The 16,917-nt window shown below is 36.9% G+C and overlaps 1 protein-coding gene and 1 long non-coding RNA gene across 11 annotated transcripts in view; one reads left to right on the top strand and one right to left on the bottom strand.

Moving 5' to 3' along the window:
- The window catches only part of LOC148045344 (uncharacterized), a 135,597-nt gene that overhangs the window by 64,401 nt on the left and 54,279 nt on the right, over window positions 1-16,917 (bottom strand). The window lies entirely within an intron of this gene.
- The window catches only part of MEF2C (myocyte enhancer factor 2C), a 179,553-nt gene that overhangs the window by 153,771 nt on the left and 8,865 nt on the right, over window positions 1-16,917 (top strand). For 5 of the 10 annotated variants that reach the window (XM_087715704.1, XM_087715700.1, XM_087715701.1 and 2 more), the window contains 4 exons: window positions 9,706-9,878; window positions 12,372-12,395; window positions 13,428-13,557; window positions 14,844-14,979. In XM_087715704.1, the coding sequence (XP_087571830.1) occupies window positions 9,706-9,878; window positions 12,372-12,395; window positions 13,428-13,557; window positions 14,844-14,979 (463 nt within the window). The remainder of the gene's footprint in view (window positions 1-9,705; window positions 9,879-12,371; window positions 12,396-13,427; window positions 13,558-14,843; window positions 14,980-16,917) is intronic. The other 5 variants (XM_087715706.1, XM_087715703.1, XM_087715705.1 and 2 more) reach the window with 1 other exon arrangement.

The raw sequence follows: 16,917 nt of genomic DNA, 5'->3' as shown, positions 1-16,917 counted from the left end.
TTTCTTAGCAGCTGTAACTGGTTATAAATTGCAGTATGAGGCTTCTGTGTGGGAGGAGGTTAGAATAATGGCTCTGTTGGTCCCAGAGGCTGCAAAACAAGGTGAGGAAAGAGTTGAGTCTTCACACTGCTTAAATAAGCAGAGAAATCAAGCTGGGCTGCTTTTTACAGAGATAGTGAAACTGACTAGAAGAATTAAATAGGTTTATCTTAAGTGACCCACAAAATCTACTACAACTGTGAAGGTGGGTGAAGCTAGAATTTCTGCAAAGTTCCAACATTAGCAATTGCAAAACAGAAATTTTACGATTTGAACTGTACCACAACCACTTTGGAAATAAGTTGGTGATTCAGTTGAAAAAAACAGTGTGGTAACTCAATTCTATAGTGCAAGTGCCCATGTAGAGAGCCCCAATGGAAAAAAAGTAAGTTTAGCTTCACACAATTCATAATTTTATACCGCTCATTTCCCTCCGTTACTAACTAAATGTCCACCCAATATTGTAATGTCTCTTTTTATTCCAGTCAGCTTTTTTTTCCTTTTTTCACATTTCATTAATACTAATTAATCTTATTCATTGGCACAGAAATTATAGGGATGTTACAATAGTCGGAAGTGTGAAAAACGTTTGTGTCACTTTTTTCAGTTGTAACTTTGAACAGTCACTAAATGAACTATTGTAAGTTGAGAACTACCTGCACTATGTTTCGATTGGCTTATACTTAACAGAAAAGCTTAACCATGCAATACTGCATCCCTTATAGTAGAATACCAGCATTTAATCTCTTGACCTTGATACTCAAGATGTTTAAAACTAGCCATTAAACAAAAATCAAAACTTGACATCAGAATCTAATATTTCTAAGTACCTTGTTTAATTAATTAAATGTAATTACTGAGTTGACTGGTTAAGAGAAATGAGGAGCCAAGGATAAGAAAGATAATATGATAGATATGGTTTAAAAATCATTTTGCTGAGTGGAACAAATAAATCAATACAATTTGTGCTCAATATAGAGGAAATAACAGGTTTTCTTGCACCACAGCAATACATTTCTCCAATTCAGAAACTATTAAAAAAACTATCAAATATAAATTTCATGATCTATGTGAAGGGATTACAGAGTTAATGTTGACTGCATGCAACATCCATTCTAGGAATAAAAAAACCTAAAAATGACAGAATCCTGATTGTGCAATTAAGATATGAATATATTTGCTTTTGAATGCTTCTAATATTAGCAGTCTCTACAAAGTCCTGCTCTGTTCTGTTACCAAATAAGCTGATGTTTTCACACCAGCATTTCCCTGTCATTGTACAGATAGGTTAATGACATGGATAAATAAAAAGTAGGTCCAGTATAATTCGCATAGCCTAGATACACTGAATAGTTATATCTAATACTTAAAAGTAATATCAGATATGCTCCTTGTTCCTTTATACGTATTTGAAAATCAGATATAGTGCTGTGGTGGCACAGTGGTTAGAATGCAATATTGTAGGCTTTGTCTGTTGACTGCCGACTGCCACCAGTTCGATTCTCACCAGCTCAAGGTTAACTCAGTCTTCCATCCTTCTGAGGTCAATAAAATGAGAACCTAGATTGTTGGGAACAATATTCTGGCTCTGTAAATTTCTTAGAGAGGGCTGTAAAGCTTAAAGTATAAAAGTCCAAGTGCTATTGCTATTTGGGCAACATTCTTGTATATTTAAATGATTCTATGCACAAGGATTGCCACTCAGAAAATGACTAACATTTTCATTTACTGAATGCTAATCCTTATAAAACCAGAACAGTGTCACTCATTTCATTTGGGAAAGAAAACCACCAAAACATGGTGAAATGAATTAAATATAGAATGCCACATCAAAGTAGGGGCAGATCATGTGGAGAGGTGGGTGGACTCAACCCAGGTCAGCTGACTGATTACATGCCTGCCCAGCATTTGTTACAAGCCAAACTATTTCAATAAACATTTTGTAAATCTTCAGCCACATTTTTTTTAATGTTCTGTTCATAATTTCCACAAGCCATAAAAGTAACATCAGAGAGTCGTTGCTTGCATCTCTGAAACCATGACAAATTCATGATGCCCAATCTCGGCTAGCATCTGTTTCCAAGGGCAAATTTACCATATCTATTCTTCAAATGTTACAGATGAGGTTAATTGACGATGATTATGCTTTAGCTATGCAATTTAAATGCCTTTGTGTGATGTCTTGAGAATCCTACTTATAGATGATCATTTGCATAGTCATATCTATATTTTTTCCCCCAAAGTTCTGTTTAGCTGTTGTTCTATGACTGAAGATGTCCCAACATCAAAGCTCATAGCAGGACAGTAACAGCCATGTTAAATAAAAAATACCAAAAGTATTTGTAATAGAAGATAGAGATCTGAGGTAATTTTTCCTCAGCAAAATGGATCTAACCCATTCCTGATTCTCTTCTCATAAAGGACTGTAGAAAACTTAACCTACAAATACATCCTTTAGAATTACTCAATAATGCAAAGGTTGTGATTGAATGCAAGTCCCTCAAAAATTATTTTTAGTCCATCAATATATCTTTTATGCCATATCTGGCTTAGTCTGCTCCCAGAAACGTAGCATTGAAAGGCCATTAGTGCAATAATGCGGGGATCAGAAATGACTTTTTAAAGATTTTTTTTTCTTTTTCTGGAAGAGTATGCTTCCACTTGGGCCTTCCTCTGCAATTTCCACTCAGCCAAGTTAATGTACTTCAATAGACTTAAAGATGTAATGCATAGTAGAAAGCTTCAGTTAGTTTAGTAGCAAGTTGCATTAAAGATGAAGGAATTGCATGGTTTTCTGGATTGCCCCAGCCTAGGTTGTAGTTGCTGTTTTACTTTGTAATTCAAAACATTGTTATATTTTATTCTGGTTTTTTTAAAAAAATAAAATAAAAGAACATTGTGTCAAAAACAATAAGCATCTAACATTTGATACTGGTTGTTCTCCTAGGAATTCACAATGATATGCATGCAGTTGCCTTTTATGTTTCTGGTTGGTTTGATACGGTGGCTCACTCTTTCTGTTCATTATTATGTTAAACCTAGAAGTGTTGTAGGTTAAATTAAAATACAAAACAAAACAGCACTACCCAAACAGAAAAGACAGTTCTCAAGAGCTTTGGGGAATCCCAAGATTTGCAAAGCCGTCTTGAAGAAAAAAAATACTTAAAGGATTTTTTTTAAACTACAAATAGCACATTGTTTTGGAATGTTGACTTAATAAGGATTGAGAGGGAGCTGAGATAGGGAAAAGGGATAAGTTAGATTCTCCAGAATCCTGAACATGGATGTACTACGTGGCAACATTTTAAGACAGACCATCCTTGTACGGCAGGTTGGAGGTCAACTAGTCCAAGCCCCTGCCAATGCAGGAATTCTCATACCATCCACAACAAATGGCTGTCCAATCATTTCTTGAAAACCTCCCCTGATGGAGCATCTATGAAACACATGTAGTCTGCTCCATGCTAAATAGCTGTCACAATCTGGAAATTTGTCCGTATTTAAAGTGTCGATCTCTGAGTCAAGCTTTTATCCATTGCTTCTTGTCTTACCCTTAACTGCTGTAGAGAATAAATCCAGACCCTCTTTGGGTAACATCCAACATCCATGCCTATGAGGAAGACTGCTATCATATATGTCCATGGCCTTTTCTTTTTAAGGCTAAAATATATCATGTACCTTTAAACACTCTTTGAATGATTTAACCTTAAGAACTCTCTTCCATAAGGAAGTGTGTGTATGCTCATGCAACTGTATTTTATATAAATACAGCCCATACCTTTTCTTTTGTACATTATTACTTAGGCTTCCAACCTCAGAGCTTCATATCTCAGGAAATAGGTCAGGTGGAGCTTTTCTGTATTTGTATTGTTCCCTTACTTAGCAAAAACTCATTTTAAAACCCTTCATCTGTTCTCCAAATAAGATAGGCAGGAGCATTTATTGAGTGGGGGGTGGGGGGAGGTGTTAGACACATTCCATTTCATTTCTCCTTATCAGTGTTATTGGTTTCTACAAAGGACTCCTAGGACATTGGATGAAAAAGTGGCTACTTGCTCCAATACAACACTTAGGAAGAAATAGAGTTGCTTCTTGTTTTTAAACATCATTTACTCAATAAAATCAATAACACAAAAAGTAAGTTCTTGTAATGGTCTGTGAAAAAAAAAATCCCAGTAATTGCTGGTGTTTTAGAGCCTCTTGTCTGAGAAGTGTATGTCCCTCTCAAACTTTTACTTCTCCATTAGCAGCGGCATTGTTATTACAGGTATGCACTGCAAGTTATATCCATAACATTGAATGTATTCCATTTCAACAAATACATGGCTTTTAATCAAATAAAATATAAAGCAAACTAGTTCTCCATTTCATCTGGTCCTTATTTTCTCCTAATTTATAATCAGGAAATCCATCAGTACATGGCATATAATTTTCCCTCTTTCTAGTGGCTTGTGGGACATAGCATTGTGCACACAGTTGCATTTAAATTGATAACCGTCCAGGCAAAGTGTAATTTTAAAGGACAGGCTAAAGAAAGGTTTAATCTCTATATTAGAAGGGCTGAGTCGATTTTGTTGCTGCTGGGTTTTTCCTTTGCCTCCGAACTTTCAGGGCATTTAACTTTTAAGGTGCCTCAGCCAGAGCCTTTAACAGAGGATGCGGTTTAAGCATCCAGATTAAATGCAGATTCCCTTCTGCTACAGGCCACATGCATGTATTCATCATGGATTTTCAAATGATGGGTTTATATATCATTGGTTTTGAGTCTACAGTCTTACATTCCAGGATCCATCCTCTGCCAAATGCGTAACGATTTGGTGGCTGGAAGGAGAAACAGTCATTATATGGCTCCAAATTGCCAGCTGGCATAATGTGCCAAGAACAGCAGAAATCCACTGGTAAAGAGAAGATTGCAATCGCTCTTTAAAATAATTTGATGCTCTAAAAATATATATGCAGGAAATATCATCACGTTTCAAAATATTTTACGATCGTGGATAAATACATAAAGAATTACATGACTGGTATCTGTAAGTGGCACAGTCTAAAATGATTGGAAGGCATTACTAGTGGAAAGCTGTATTATATGAACTGCTTTAATTTAATATAAGAGATGCGGTGGCTCAGTGACTAAAATGCTGAGCTTGTCAATCAGAAAGGTCGGCAGTTCAGTGGTTTGAATCCCTAGCACCACGTAACGGAGTGAGCTCTGTTACTTGTCCCAGCTTCTGTCAACCTAGCAGTTCGAAAACATGTAAAAAATGCAAGTAGAAAATAAGGGCCCACCTTTGGTGGGAAGGTAACAGTGTTCCGTGCACCTTTGGCGTTTAGTCATGCTGGCCACATGACCACAGAGACGCCTTCAGACAGCGCTGGCTCTTTGACTTTGAAACCGAGATGAGCACCGCCTCCTAGAGTCGGGAACAACTAGAACATACAGTATGTGCAAAGGGAACCTTTGCCTTTACCTAATTTAATATATTGGTGAGTTTTAAGGGAAAACAAGTATCTCTCCATCAAACCCTTTAATTCATTTTCTTAAAAAAAACACATAGAAATGAGACTGTTAAATTATACAGACAAACATTTTTAATACAAGATAAATTGTATATTTGCAGGCATATAAAAAAGAATTTGTATTTGCGTGTAAAAAAAAAAATCCTGTACTGAACAATATACTGAACAATTGATTGTCACTTTTTTGAACTTATTGATTAGATTTATATCTTACTTTCCTCACAAGCATATTATATGATATAATATAATAAAACAGTTTTAATTTCGTATATCAGAACAAGCAATCCATTGCAAATGTTAATAGACATGTTACTTTATGTATTATGTACAATATGTGTTATATAAAGGTAGAATGTATGGGAGCCCTGGACCTCCTTTATCTTAAAAAAAATCCTAAATATTCTTGTTACAGTTTAATGTCCATGGACACAGGAATTATGTTCTGTGAAACTCTAGAAGTATTAACAGTAGTGCAATCTTAATTATTTTACCGTATTCAGAAATAAGTCCTGTTCTGATGAATTTAGTTGCTTCCTATTGTAGCGTAAGAAAATGAAATAGCTGATTATTAGAAAATTAAAAATAAATCTATGCTATTGTGTTTCGCATTATAGTTATTTACACGTTTTGTGTATACCACTGAGTGTGTGAACAAGTGAAGTATTTCCTCATAAGTTGGTGATTTCATGCTATGGTGCCACTTTTTCTATACATTTTCAGTAATACTATTGGTATGGCACGTTTAAGGCATGCCTCTAAATGCCATTATTTCAGTGGCCTTCAAAATGGGATTTTACTTCTAAGAGTTCCAGGGACTTATTGTGATGTTAGTATAGCAGTTGCCCTTTTTGATTACTGACACTGCAAGAGAATGAAATGCTCTCAAGTAAACAAATTGAAAAACCACTGCCCTGTTAAATAAGTTTAGTTCCTCCCATGTTTCCTCTTCCTCTCTTCCTCCTCCTCCTCCTCCTCCTCCTCCTCCTCCTCCTCCTCCTCCTTCTGGTGCTGAGAAAGGCTGCTTAATTGCAGTGCTGTGCCAGCATTATCATTGTGATTATTGCAGTTTCAAATGGGAAGCAGCACTGCTTCTGAAAGCACCAAATTAGCACAATGTGAAGATGCCTGTATGTCAGGATGTAAAGCTACAAGTACAGAGATGACATGAAGGGGTGTGTTCAAAATCAGAACCAACTCCTGCTGAACTCAGCATTCAGGATTGGGCTCCGAAAGGGGAGGAAGGGATTGAGGATGAAGCATTTCAGAGGCTTCTGAGTCCTCCTCCGGTTTGTTTTCTCCTTCTTCTTTCTTTTCTGGAAATTATAGCCTTGCTGCACTTTCTTTTGTTTCAAAACAAAAAAGCCTAAAGTGGGGGAATAAAGTGAGTCAAGCTAAGCAGAATTCTATTGCATTTGTCCATAAAGCAGCCCCTTTTATCATGGTTTGCTTTGTTCTTTCTTGTTCTATTTCCCTCCCCCCACCACCTCCCCAGCAATATCATCTGACGTTGGTTTCTTTCTTCTGTGTAACAAGCATTTGGTAATATCCAGTTAAATATTCAATACTGTACAAGAGAGCATACAGAATCCAATCAACCTCTCGACTCAGGTGGCTCAGATTTTTCCTCAAGGTCACCAGACTTTCTGTTAGGAACCTAAAATATTAAAAGAGCAATGTCGAGGAGTCCTATTGTTTATATTACCATCCCATTCTTTTTTTAACTCTTCTGTTTCTTATTTATCTGAACAGCAGACTTGTGGTACAGGTCAGATTCTGAGAGTGAACTTCATAGCTCAGTGGTGATTTGGACTGAGATGTCTTGGTTTTCCTGCATATCCTTCATTCACATATATAGACACATAATTCAATTTGTCTGTGGAGTATAGAGAGATACAAGAACAATAGATCTTTTTTGAGACATAGTATATGAAGGACAAACTGTGCCTCACCCTAATATATATTAGGGACGCGGTGGCTCAGTGGCTAAAGCGCTGAGCTTGTCGATGAGAAAGGTCAGCAGTTCGGTGGTTCCAATTCCTAGCACCGCATAACTGAGTGAGCTCCATTACTTGTCCCAGCTTCTGCCAACCTAGCAGTTCAAAAGCACGTAAAAAATGCAAGTAGAAAAATAGGGACTACCTTTGGTGGAAAGGTTCCGTGCGCCTTCAGTGTTTAGTCATGCTGGCCACATGACCATGGAGACGTCTTCGGCCAGCGCTAGCTCTTTGGCTTTGAAACAAAGATGAGCACCGCACCCTAAAGTCAGGAACAACTAGTATATATGTGCAGGGGAACCTTTATCTTTTTATATGTGTGTGGATATATATATATATATCCTGATTTTTAATATCAGGGTATTATGTGTAGATGTGTATATACACATAATGATAATATGTGTGTATTAAAAATCTTTTAATTTAAAAATCTTTTGCTTTATAAAGAACACATACAATCATAGCTCCTTTTCCAAGTCCTTACATCGATGTAGCCAGAGTTCCACCGTCTAAGAATTAGGGGTAGATAGTGACAGGTAAAGAAAATCCAAGTTTTGGAAGTATAAAAAAGTTCACGGATGTGCAGAAACCAAGACAACCCCATTACGTTGAATACTGAAAATGGACCAGTGATTGGAGGGAGAAGAGTAAACTGGAGGCAGGGGAAAAGGATTGGAATCTATTTGAAAGTTGATTTGGTTAAAACACTGTATTATTTTAATTGTTATAGAACATAGTAAGCAACTTATAACTTTGTATTTTAATTGCAATTGCTTTTGTTCTTATTTGGATGCTTCCCATGAAGCAGGTATAGGCAACAAGAGATTCTAGAAAGGTGTGCAACCTTAGACTTTTTCTTTTGTTTCCCTATTACCAAAATGACTGAAAATTGGAGGAATGAATGCTTTAATGAAAAATAGCATACAGGTAGTCCTCAACTTATGATCATAATTGCACCCAAAATTTCTGTTGCTAAGCAAGACAGTTCAGTGAGTTTATCCCATTTTATGACCTTTCTTGCCACAGTTAAGGGAATCACTGTAGTTGTTAAGTTAGGAACATAGTTGTTAAGAGAATCTGACTTCCCCTTTGACTTAGCTTGTCAGAAGGTCACAAAAAGTGATCCCAGGACACTATGACTATCATAGATACATGCCAGTTTCCAAGAATCCAAATTTTGATTCACATAACCACCATGGGAATGCTGCTACAGTTGTAAGTTTGAAAATGATTTAAGTCACTTTTTTCAGTGCTTTGTAATTTCAAACGGTCACTAAATAAAAGTTTGTAAATCAAGGACTATCTGTAATTTAGTTCTGAAACTCTCACAATAGTCCTCACAACTCAGCAAAACCAGAATGTTTTTTAATCTGCCCATGTGCATGATATAGTTGTACTCAGTTTACATATCATACCACCCACTTCAGAGTGTGAATATATGTGGCTCCAAACAATCAAAAGGTAGCTCACAGCTTTTGTATGGCTTAGTCATATGATTATCAAAATACAAATTTGAAAATGAATATGCAGACCCGTTGTTCTACATTCCAAAATTTCAGTCCAAACAATTGTTGTCTTCTGCTACTACTCAGCTAGGATGCTTACCTGTACATACCACATGAAGTGAAATGAAACAAAATGAAATAATGAAATGAAATACTGTTTATTCAAACAATGACCAGCAAAAGGTGAAATAAAAATACAAAGAGATAAAATACTAGCATAACATAGATAAAATAGCAATTAAAAATTAACATACACTTCTGTAATGGTGTGTTAATTACCTTTGCGAGTTTATTTTAAAATATTGCAATTCATGCAATACATGTCACTTAGGATGATAAAGAGAGGTTATTGTAGCAACTATCATGACCAATTATCTTCTATTTTGCTACTTTTATTATTTTAAGGAAACGATTCCATCCCACTGGTTCATCAGACACCACATTCCTTTTCTAGGCACCTTCCATATGTAACTGCCCAAAAAATCTTAGCCAACTTGGGGAATACTAGTGTGGGTCTTTAGAACAATTGGTACACACATATTGATCTTAATGAAAAGAAGAACAATATTCCCTGAGGATATTTCAATCTACCTACCTAGGAATCCATTGTTAAACTTGTATTTGTTTGCATTTCTTTGCAACATGAACAGGGAATGGGTATGGCAACCCTAGGAACTCCCCAGGTCTGCTGGTCTCACCTGGCAACTTGAACAAGAATATGCAAGCAAAATCACCACCACCCATGAATTTGGGATTGAACAATCGTAAACCAGACCTCCGAGTGCTGATTCCACCGGGAAGCAAGAACACAATGCCATCTGTGGTAATGCATTATTTTCTTCCTTTTCTTTCAAAGATACAAAGATTCCAATGGGCTTTAGATTAACCTAAATGGTAGGAAATTATTTGCTCAAGAATATTATTCAGGGCTCTTGTTCTTAAACTGAAAGGGTTTTCAGCTAGATTTAGTTCAACAATGAATAGATTGATGTATTAAGTCTTTTGCCAATTGTCACTCTCCAGACATAAGTTGACATTGTACTTACTGGTATTTCCAGCCAACATGCCAACAGCTGAGGATTCTGGGATTTGCAAACCAAATATAGTTTGACAGCACTTGTTAGGTGTGGCTGGGGATTATTAAATTAAAATTATTTTCAAGCAGTTTGCAGGATGGTTTGGCAATATTCTTAATAATGCACTATAGGAATGGAAAGCAATTCTCCTGTAGATTCAATGGGATGAGATTTGGAAGTGTTGCTCCAGATAAATTCATGGCAGAATGAATACTAGCAACAGTCTGAGTCCTGCCCAGATTTATCCTTCCTTCAACCAGAAATTGCTATAAAGGTCTAATATTATACTTAATTATTTGAAAAGTTAAGGAGGTTACTTGAAAACAACAGTGCCATGGTTTTTGAAAGAAAAAACTTTTAATAGAGTTGATTTATTTCAATCCATTTGTCAGATAGGGAATAGTTTCCACAAAATAACTGATTATATATACATTATTCAGCTATTTGTCTTTATTACCCATTTAATCAACCTCAAAATTATGTAGGTGTACGCGGTAGCTCAATGGCTAAGACGCTGAGCTTGTCGACCAGAAAAGTCGGCAGTTCAATGGTTTCAATCCCTAGCGCCGTGTAACGGAGTGAGCTTCTGTTACTTATCCCAGGTTCTGCCAATCTAGCAGTTTGAAAAGCATGTAAAAATGCATGAAGAAAAATAGGGACCACTTTAGTGGGAAGGTAACAGCGCTCTGTGCGCCTTCAGCATTTAGTCATGCCAGCCACATGACCACAGAGACATCTTTGGACAGCGCTGGCTCTATGGCTTTGAAACAGAGATGACCACCTCCCCCTAGTGTCAGGAATGACTAGCACATATGTGCTAAGGAAACCTTTACCTTTACCTTACTTTTAACCATAGTGACAGTTTGAAGGCAGGGACATTTTGGCTGGATATTTTTACGTATTTTTATTAGAAGTGTGTGTGGGAGAGGACATGATATAAGCAATACCTGCCACTTAGATAGAGGCAACTTAAAATCATATGCAATACATGAATTAAATTCATAAAAATATTGTTTTCAAACACAGTATTTAATATTTTGTAACATTGTTATTTCGCTGTTTGCTCCTCCTATTCTCAAGAGCTGCCCATTTTATATAAAATTTCAACTTTTTCCTAGGAGTGAGGCAACCATTTATAATATTCTGAATCAGGGAACAAACCAAAGCTTCAATTCCTTGTAAACTTAATTAGGATTTGTCTCCTTGAATTCAATAAGGCTTGGTGCAGATAAGACAGAAATGAATTTTACAAGAATTGTATTTTGACAAAAATCAAAACAATGCACTAGTCTAAATTTGGATTTTATGTTCAAATGATGATACTTTTATATAATTTTGATTTGTGAGTGCTACTACTATAGCCAGGTTTTTTTTCAATTGTATTTTTAAAAGGTTGCTATTCTCTGTGATTTCATACTTTCTTTTATTACTGTATATAGCATTTTAAAGCTATGCTTTCACATCATATGAAAACAATACTTTACGTTTTAATTGAAACAAAAAGTAATAACCTGAAGAAGTGTATCTTTATTTCTGCAATATCTACAGTATCCTTGTGCATTAAACTCGTATCTTTCATTATGTTCTATGAAAGAATATAGGAGGTTAATTTTCCGTGTAATCCATAAAAGTAGGACTGTTTGAAAAACAAATCTGATAAGAAATGCTAGGTAATTCTGAGGATACTGCTCTTTCTAAATCAAATTGACAATTATTTTAAATAGTTCTGTGTTAAAACTACTAGCCTGATGCATTAAGCATCCCCTTTGTAGTTTCCATTTGGATAAAACCCAACTATCTCTTCTTGAAGGAATAGGATAAGCTGAATTACTTGTGCAGCTGACCTTTAGAAAACATCTCCATCAAATGTTTTATTTCTAGGAACATAAACTAATAATACTTTCCAAGAGGTCATCTGATTGGCAAGATATTTTGCAACAATGATGTCATTGAGGATGAGTCGCAGATGGAGTCATGATTAGGAAAGCAAAAACATGGGTGTGATACTCTTAGATTAATCTTCATCTCTAAGGGGAAAAGGAAGAAGCTAACCAAGACTTTATGTCCTAAACATAGGAATTTAAATAATGTTTAATGAGATTATATTAGAGTACGTAACTAGCTTGATAGCCAATTCTACTGTGCATTATTGTGAAACAATGCCTTCTTGCATTGGAAGCAGAAGGCTTTAGAATATTTGCTTTTCCTAATTTATTCATCCTCCTCTCTCATGCTATCAGTCTGAGGATGTTGATCTGCTTTTGGTAAGTGGGGATAATGTTTATTGAAGACGTGCAGAAACAATTCATTTGCCTTTCCCTACTGATTTGGCAGCTGAAATATAATGGAACTTTTCTTCAAAAACAAATAGAAGTCTATCCCATCTATCTTCTAAGGCTTGAAAGTTGTTTGAAAACCTTGTATTTAACTGCTGTAAAGCAACAATTTTAAAAATGTTGGATTTCAGTAATGTCACCTTTGAATGCCCAAACTTTTTAATGTTTCTGCCAAATGCCCTATGCCTTTAAATTTCCAATCTTGATTTGTACATGTTAAAGTCCCACAATAAAAAAAAAAATACAGGGTAAATATATAAAATATCTTTCATATAAGTTTCACCATTTTTAAGAATGAAGTGACCATAGCACCATCTGCTGGAGAAAATAGAATATGCAGTATTGCATATTCATCATCTAGCTTCCCTATTTTAAGCATAAGCAGCCAGTTCACCTAAGGAGGTCTGTGTATGTAAGCAGGCTTCTGCACTTGCCCCAAATTGTAACAGAAACCATAGAAAAGTTGAATAGGCATCTATCATGGTCATATCATTAGGTTGCTTTCAACAGTTAATCCTCTACTACCATCTGGCATAACTCATCCTACTTGGACACTTTTTAAAAGCATCCTTGGAACTGAACTGGGATGAAGGGGTAGCATATATTTTTAGTTACATATTCAGGCAATTTTTTTGAAACCTAAATGATTACACGTTAAATATTCTTATCCTCCTAATATGACTGCTCCTAATGTATATTGGGGGGGGGAGGAGAAAAATCTTATATGTTTGGTAACCTAGGAGATTCTGATTTAATGAGTTACTATGGTGACAACTGTTCTCTTGAAAAAATGATAAATCATGAGATTGGCAGAGTTCATAAAAGCGACAGGATAAATGATTAATGTAGTAAAATCTGTATGCAATTTTGTACCATAGGAACAAATCCAATCTCTAAATATAATTTGTTTCAAATGTTTTCCATGCTTCCATTAATATGTTTATTTTACTCATTTAAAAGAATCAAAGGATAAATAACTCTCAGTCTGCTCAGTCATTGGCTACTCCGGTGGTTTCCGTGGCAACTCCTACTTTACCAGGGCAAGGGATGGGAGGATACCCGTCAGCCATTTCAACAACATATGGTACCGGTAAGTTTCCACATAATTCTGAACCTTATAGATTAATTGAGGAAAAAGCCAGATATTAACATACAAGATAACCCAAATAGTTATGAATTTGATGCTTGTGGTAATATGAAATGAAGCATATGTAGAATCCTGTCTCGTTTTTGTTGTGCATCGTAATAATAATTGCTTTTAAGTGGCTTAAGAATCACTCATTCACACTTGACAGTTGAAGAGCCACTTAAATTTCCCTTATCAGAAAGTGCTTTGACATTCCTACTCTAATAATTAATTTGTGCCTGCTGGCACATTTTAGGTATAACCTACCTACATCATACACTTTTGAAAGAGCAGAAATACTTCCACATCTACCTGAACTGCAGACTCCACAGTGTCTTATTTGTACACTCGTGTGGCAATCCCATTTGTACATTAGAAAGACATGATAGGAAACAATAATGATAGTAAGAGGGCATATCACTCCAGAACTATCTATTGTATAATATGCAGGGCCTGGCAGAGCCAAGAATGGCTGCACCTAATCCTTATCTGGAATGCGGAGGCATTTTCCAGTTCAAGGTACCTCCAAAAGTTGAAGCCCAAAGTATGTCCATCCTCCATTGACTAGGGTTCTAAAACTCAATATGAGCCTGGCTGGTCTGGAAGCTACACAATGCAAAAACTGAGTTTCTTACAAGCTTGAATGTGTATGTAACGTCACAGTCCATGGGAACATAGTAATAAACCCACCCCAGGGCCTAAGGTTGCTATTTCCAAGAATCCAAAGCTAATCTAATTTTGATTGCACTTTAATTTCCCTTAAAGCTCGTATATTTGGCCCATACTCAGTATCAAGGGAAGGAACCCTGGTCTTCCAGTAGGTGCTAATCTAGAGTGCCCAGCATCCATTGCTATGCAGGGCCACATAACTTCTTGCCCAACAATATCCAAAGAGTCATAGGTTTCCCATTCCTTGCAAGTAAACTGACTTTGTAGGCTTCATTTTTTGGTGTTGATAAATGTGTGCTACAAATATTACAACTTCACAAGCTGAAAGTTCACCAGGAACCAGAAAATTACATATTTAGTATTTATATCCTAAGATAGTAAGCTGAGTTTATGCACTTGTCTATTTATGCATGTGTCCACCTATTGTGCTCGCAGTGAGTGGGGAAGAGAAGGGAACGTCTTTAATACCAAAACTGCAAAAGATGTTACAATGCCTTATTAATGGAATTGGAGAGAATTTGTTCATAGTTATCAAACTCTTCTTAATTTTGAAATTGTTTTTTTTTTATTCTTGCATTCAGAGTATTCGCTAAGTAGTGCAGATTTGTCATCATTATCTGGCTTTAACACAGCCAGTGCTCTCCACTTGGGTTCAGTAACTGGCTGGCAGCAGCAACATCTACACAACATGCCACCATCTGCCCTCAGTCAATTGGGGTAAGTCAGAATTCAAAGCATCATATTATTTTTAAAAGATCCATGATATCTCTTTCCTTCCCTGTCGTTCTCCCCGCTAATCATCATTATCATCATTATTATTATCATCATCATCATCCTGGTTTTGGTTATAAAGTTTTTTCCCTCTCTGTTGGAGAAATAACAGTTAATAGCCCGTCCGGTGTTTGGAGAAAAATGCTCAGAGTTTCTAGTACCCTTGAAAGGAACCAAAGCTATAGTCTTGGCAGAATGACTGAATTCTCTTTTTCCTACAAAAAACCCAAGAGAGTGGCCTCCATCTAATTCTGCCCTGTGTCCCTTCCTCTGTAGATAACATTCTGCTGGTTGTCAGTAGAAAGTGATATGAGAGGCAGGTGTAACACATAACAAATGGCAGGCCTGCAATATGTCAGTGATTGATGCATCATGCATATGGATAGATTGCAGTGCAGCATTTTTTTGTCATTAGCTAACATGGGGGAGGAGAGCAGGTTAGTGAAATCAGGCAACAGGTGGTCTATGGGATTAAATTGTCTTGGTAGTAGAGTTTCAACATTAGCTTTACTAGGCCATGTTTTATTTTATTTATTTGTATCCCGCCTTTATTATTTTTACAAATAACTCAAGGTGGGCAACAGTTCCATATCCCTCCTTCTATTTTTTCCACAACAACAATCCTGTGTGGTGAAAGAAAATGACTGGTCCAGTGTCACCCAGTTGACTTTCATGTTACCAATAGAAGAGAACAGATGAAGCTCAGGGTGGAACTATGAAGTTCTCGGTGGTCTCTGAGTTTGGCTACTATGTGTTTCAGCTACGTTACATTAGGCTAGAAGCAGCTGGCTTCACCCGGGCTGGCCATGAAATAACCTTCTAGCCCAAATTCAGCTACCCCAAAAGCACAGTGGTGAGAACCCATTTGCTCCCTTGAATGTGGCTTCTTTCTTCCTCTTTCTTTCTTGACCTGTCTCAAAACAGCAAGAGGTAGGGAGGGGAAACCAGTATTCCTTCCATACAGTCCCATTCTCTCAATCTGGAGGTGTGTCCCAAGTGAAAGACAAGCCAATTTAGATCATCTAAGATATCATCCTATCATGGAGAGTTGTAAAAGGTGAAAAAAGGACTATAGTAAATCCCCTGCAAGGAATCCTCACATAACCACCATTCATTTAGCAACAGATATTACAACACTACTGAAAAAAAAAAGGTGATTTATGGCCCGTCCTTGCTCTTACAATCGTACCAGCATTCTCATGGTCACATGATCAAGATTCGAGTGCTTGGCAACTGTTGTGCATTTAGGACCATTGTATCATCCTGTGGCCACAGGGTTGCCATTTGAAACCTTCCCAGACAGTTTCCGACGAGCGAAGTCAATGGAGAACTGGTGGTCATGTGATATCTCAACAACCACGGTGAAGGAGCCGAGGTGGCGCAGTGGTTAGAGTGCCGTACTGCAGGCCACTTCAGCTGACTGCTATCTGCAGTTCGGCGGTTCAAATCTCACCGGCTCAAGGTTGACTCAGCCTTCCATCCTTCCGAGGTGGGTGAAATGAGGACCCAGACTGTGGGGGCAATATGCTGACTCTGTAAACCGCTTAGAGAGGGCTGAAAGCCCTATGAAGCGGTATATAAGTCTAACTGCTATTGCTATTGCTATTCGCTAAATGGCAGCAGAAAAAATGTCATAAAATTGAGTGCAGTCACGTGACTGCACTGCTTAACAACAAATTTCAGGGCCCTCTTATAGTCATAAGTTGAGGACTACCTGTACTTTGAATGTGGTTGTTTTAATAGCTAGCATCCCAAGAGATATCAAATGACTGGAATGTCTAAAATCCTGTAGATTATTTGACAGAAGGCATACTTCCATCATTTCTGAGGAAAAGCTCACATAAACCTACCACCTACTTGAGCTGAGTCTAGAAATTACAGGCC

The sequence above is a fragment of the Thamnophis sirtalis genome, unplaced genomic scaffold (assembly GCF_051295495.1).
Source record: "Thamnophis sirtalis isolate CommonGarterSnake01/CBP01778 unplaced genomic scaffold, rThaSir2_p1.2 scaffold_5, whole genome shotgun sequence".
Lineage (NCBI taxonomy): Eukaryota > Metazoa > Chordata > Lepidosauria > Squamata > Natricidae > Thamnophis > Thamnophis sirtalis.
Note: the sequence above shows the minus strand (reverse complement) of the source record. Positions and strands in the feature narration are given on the sequence as shown.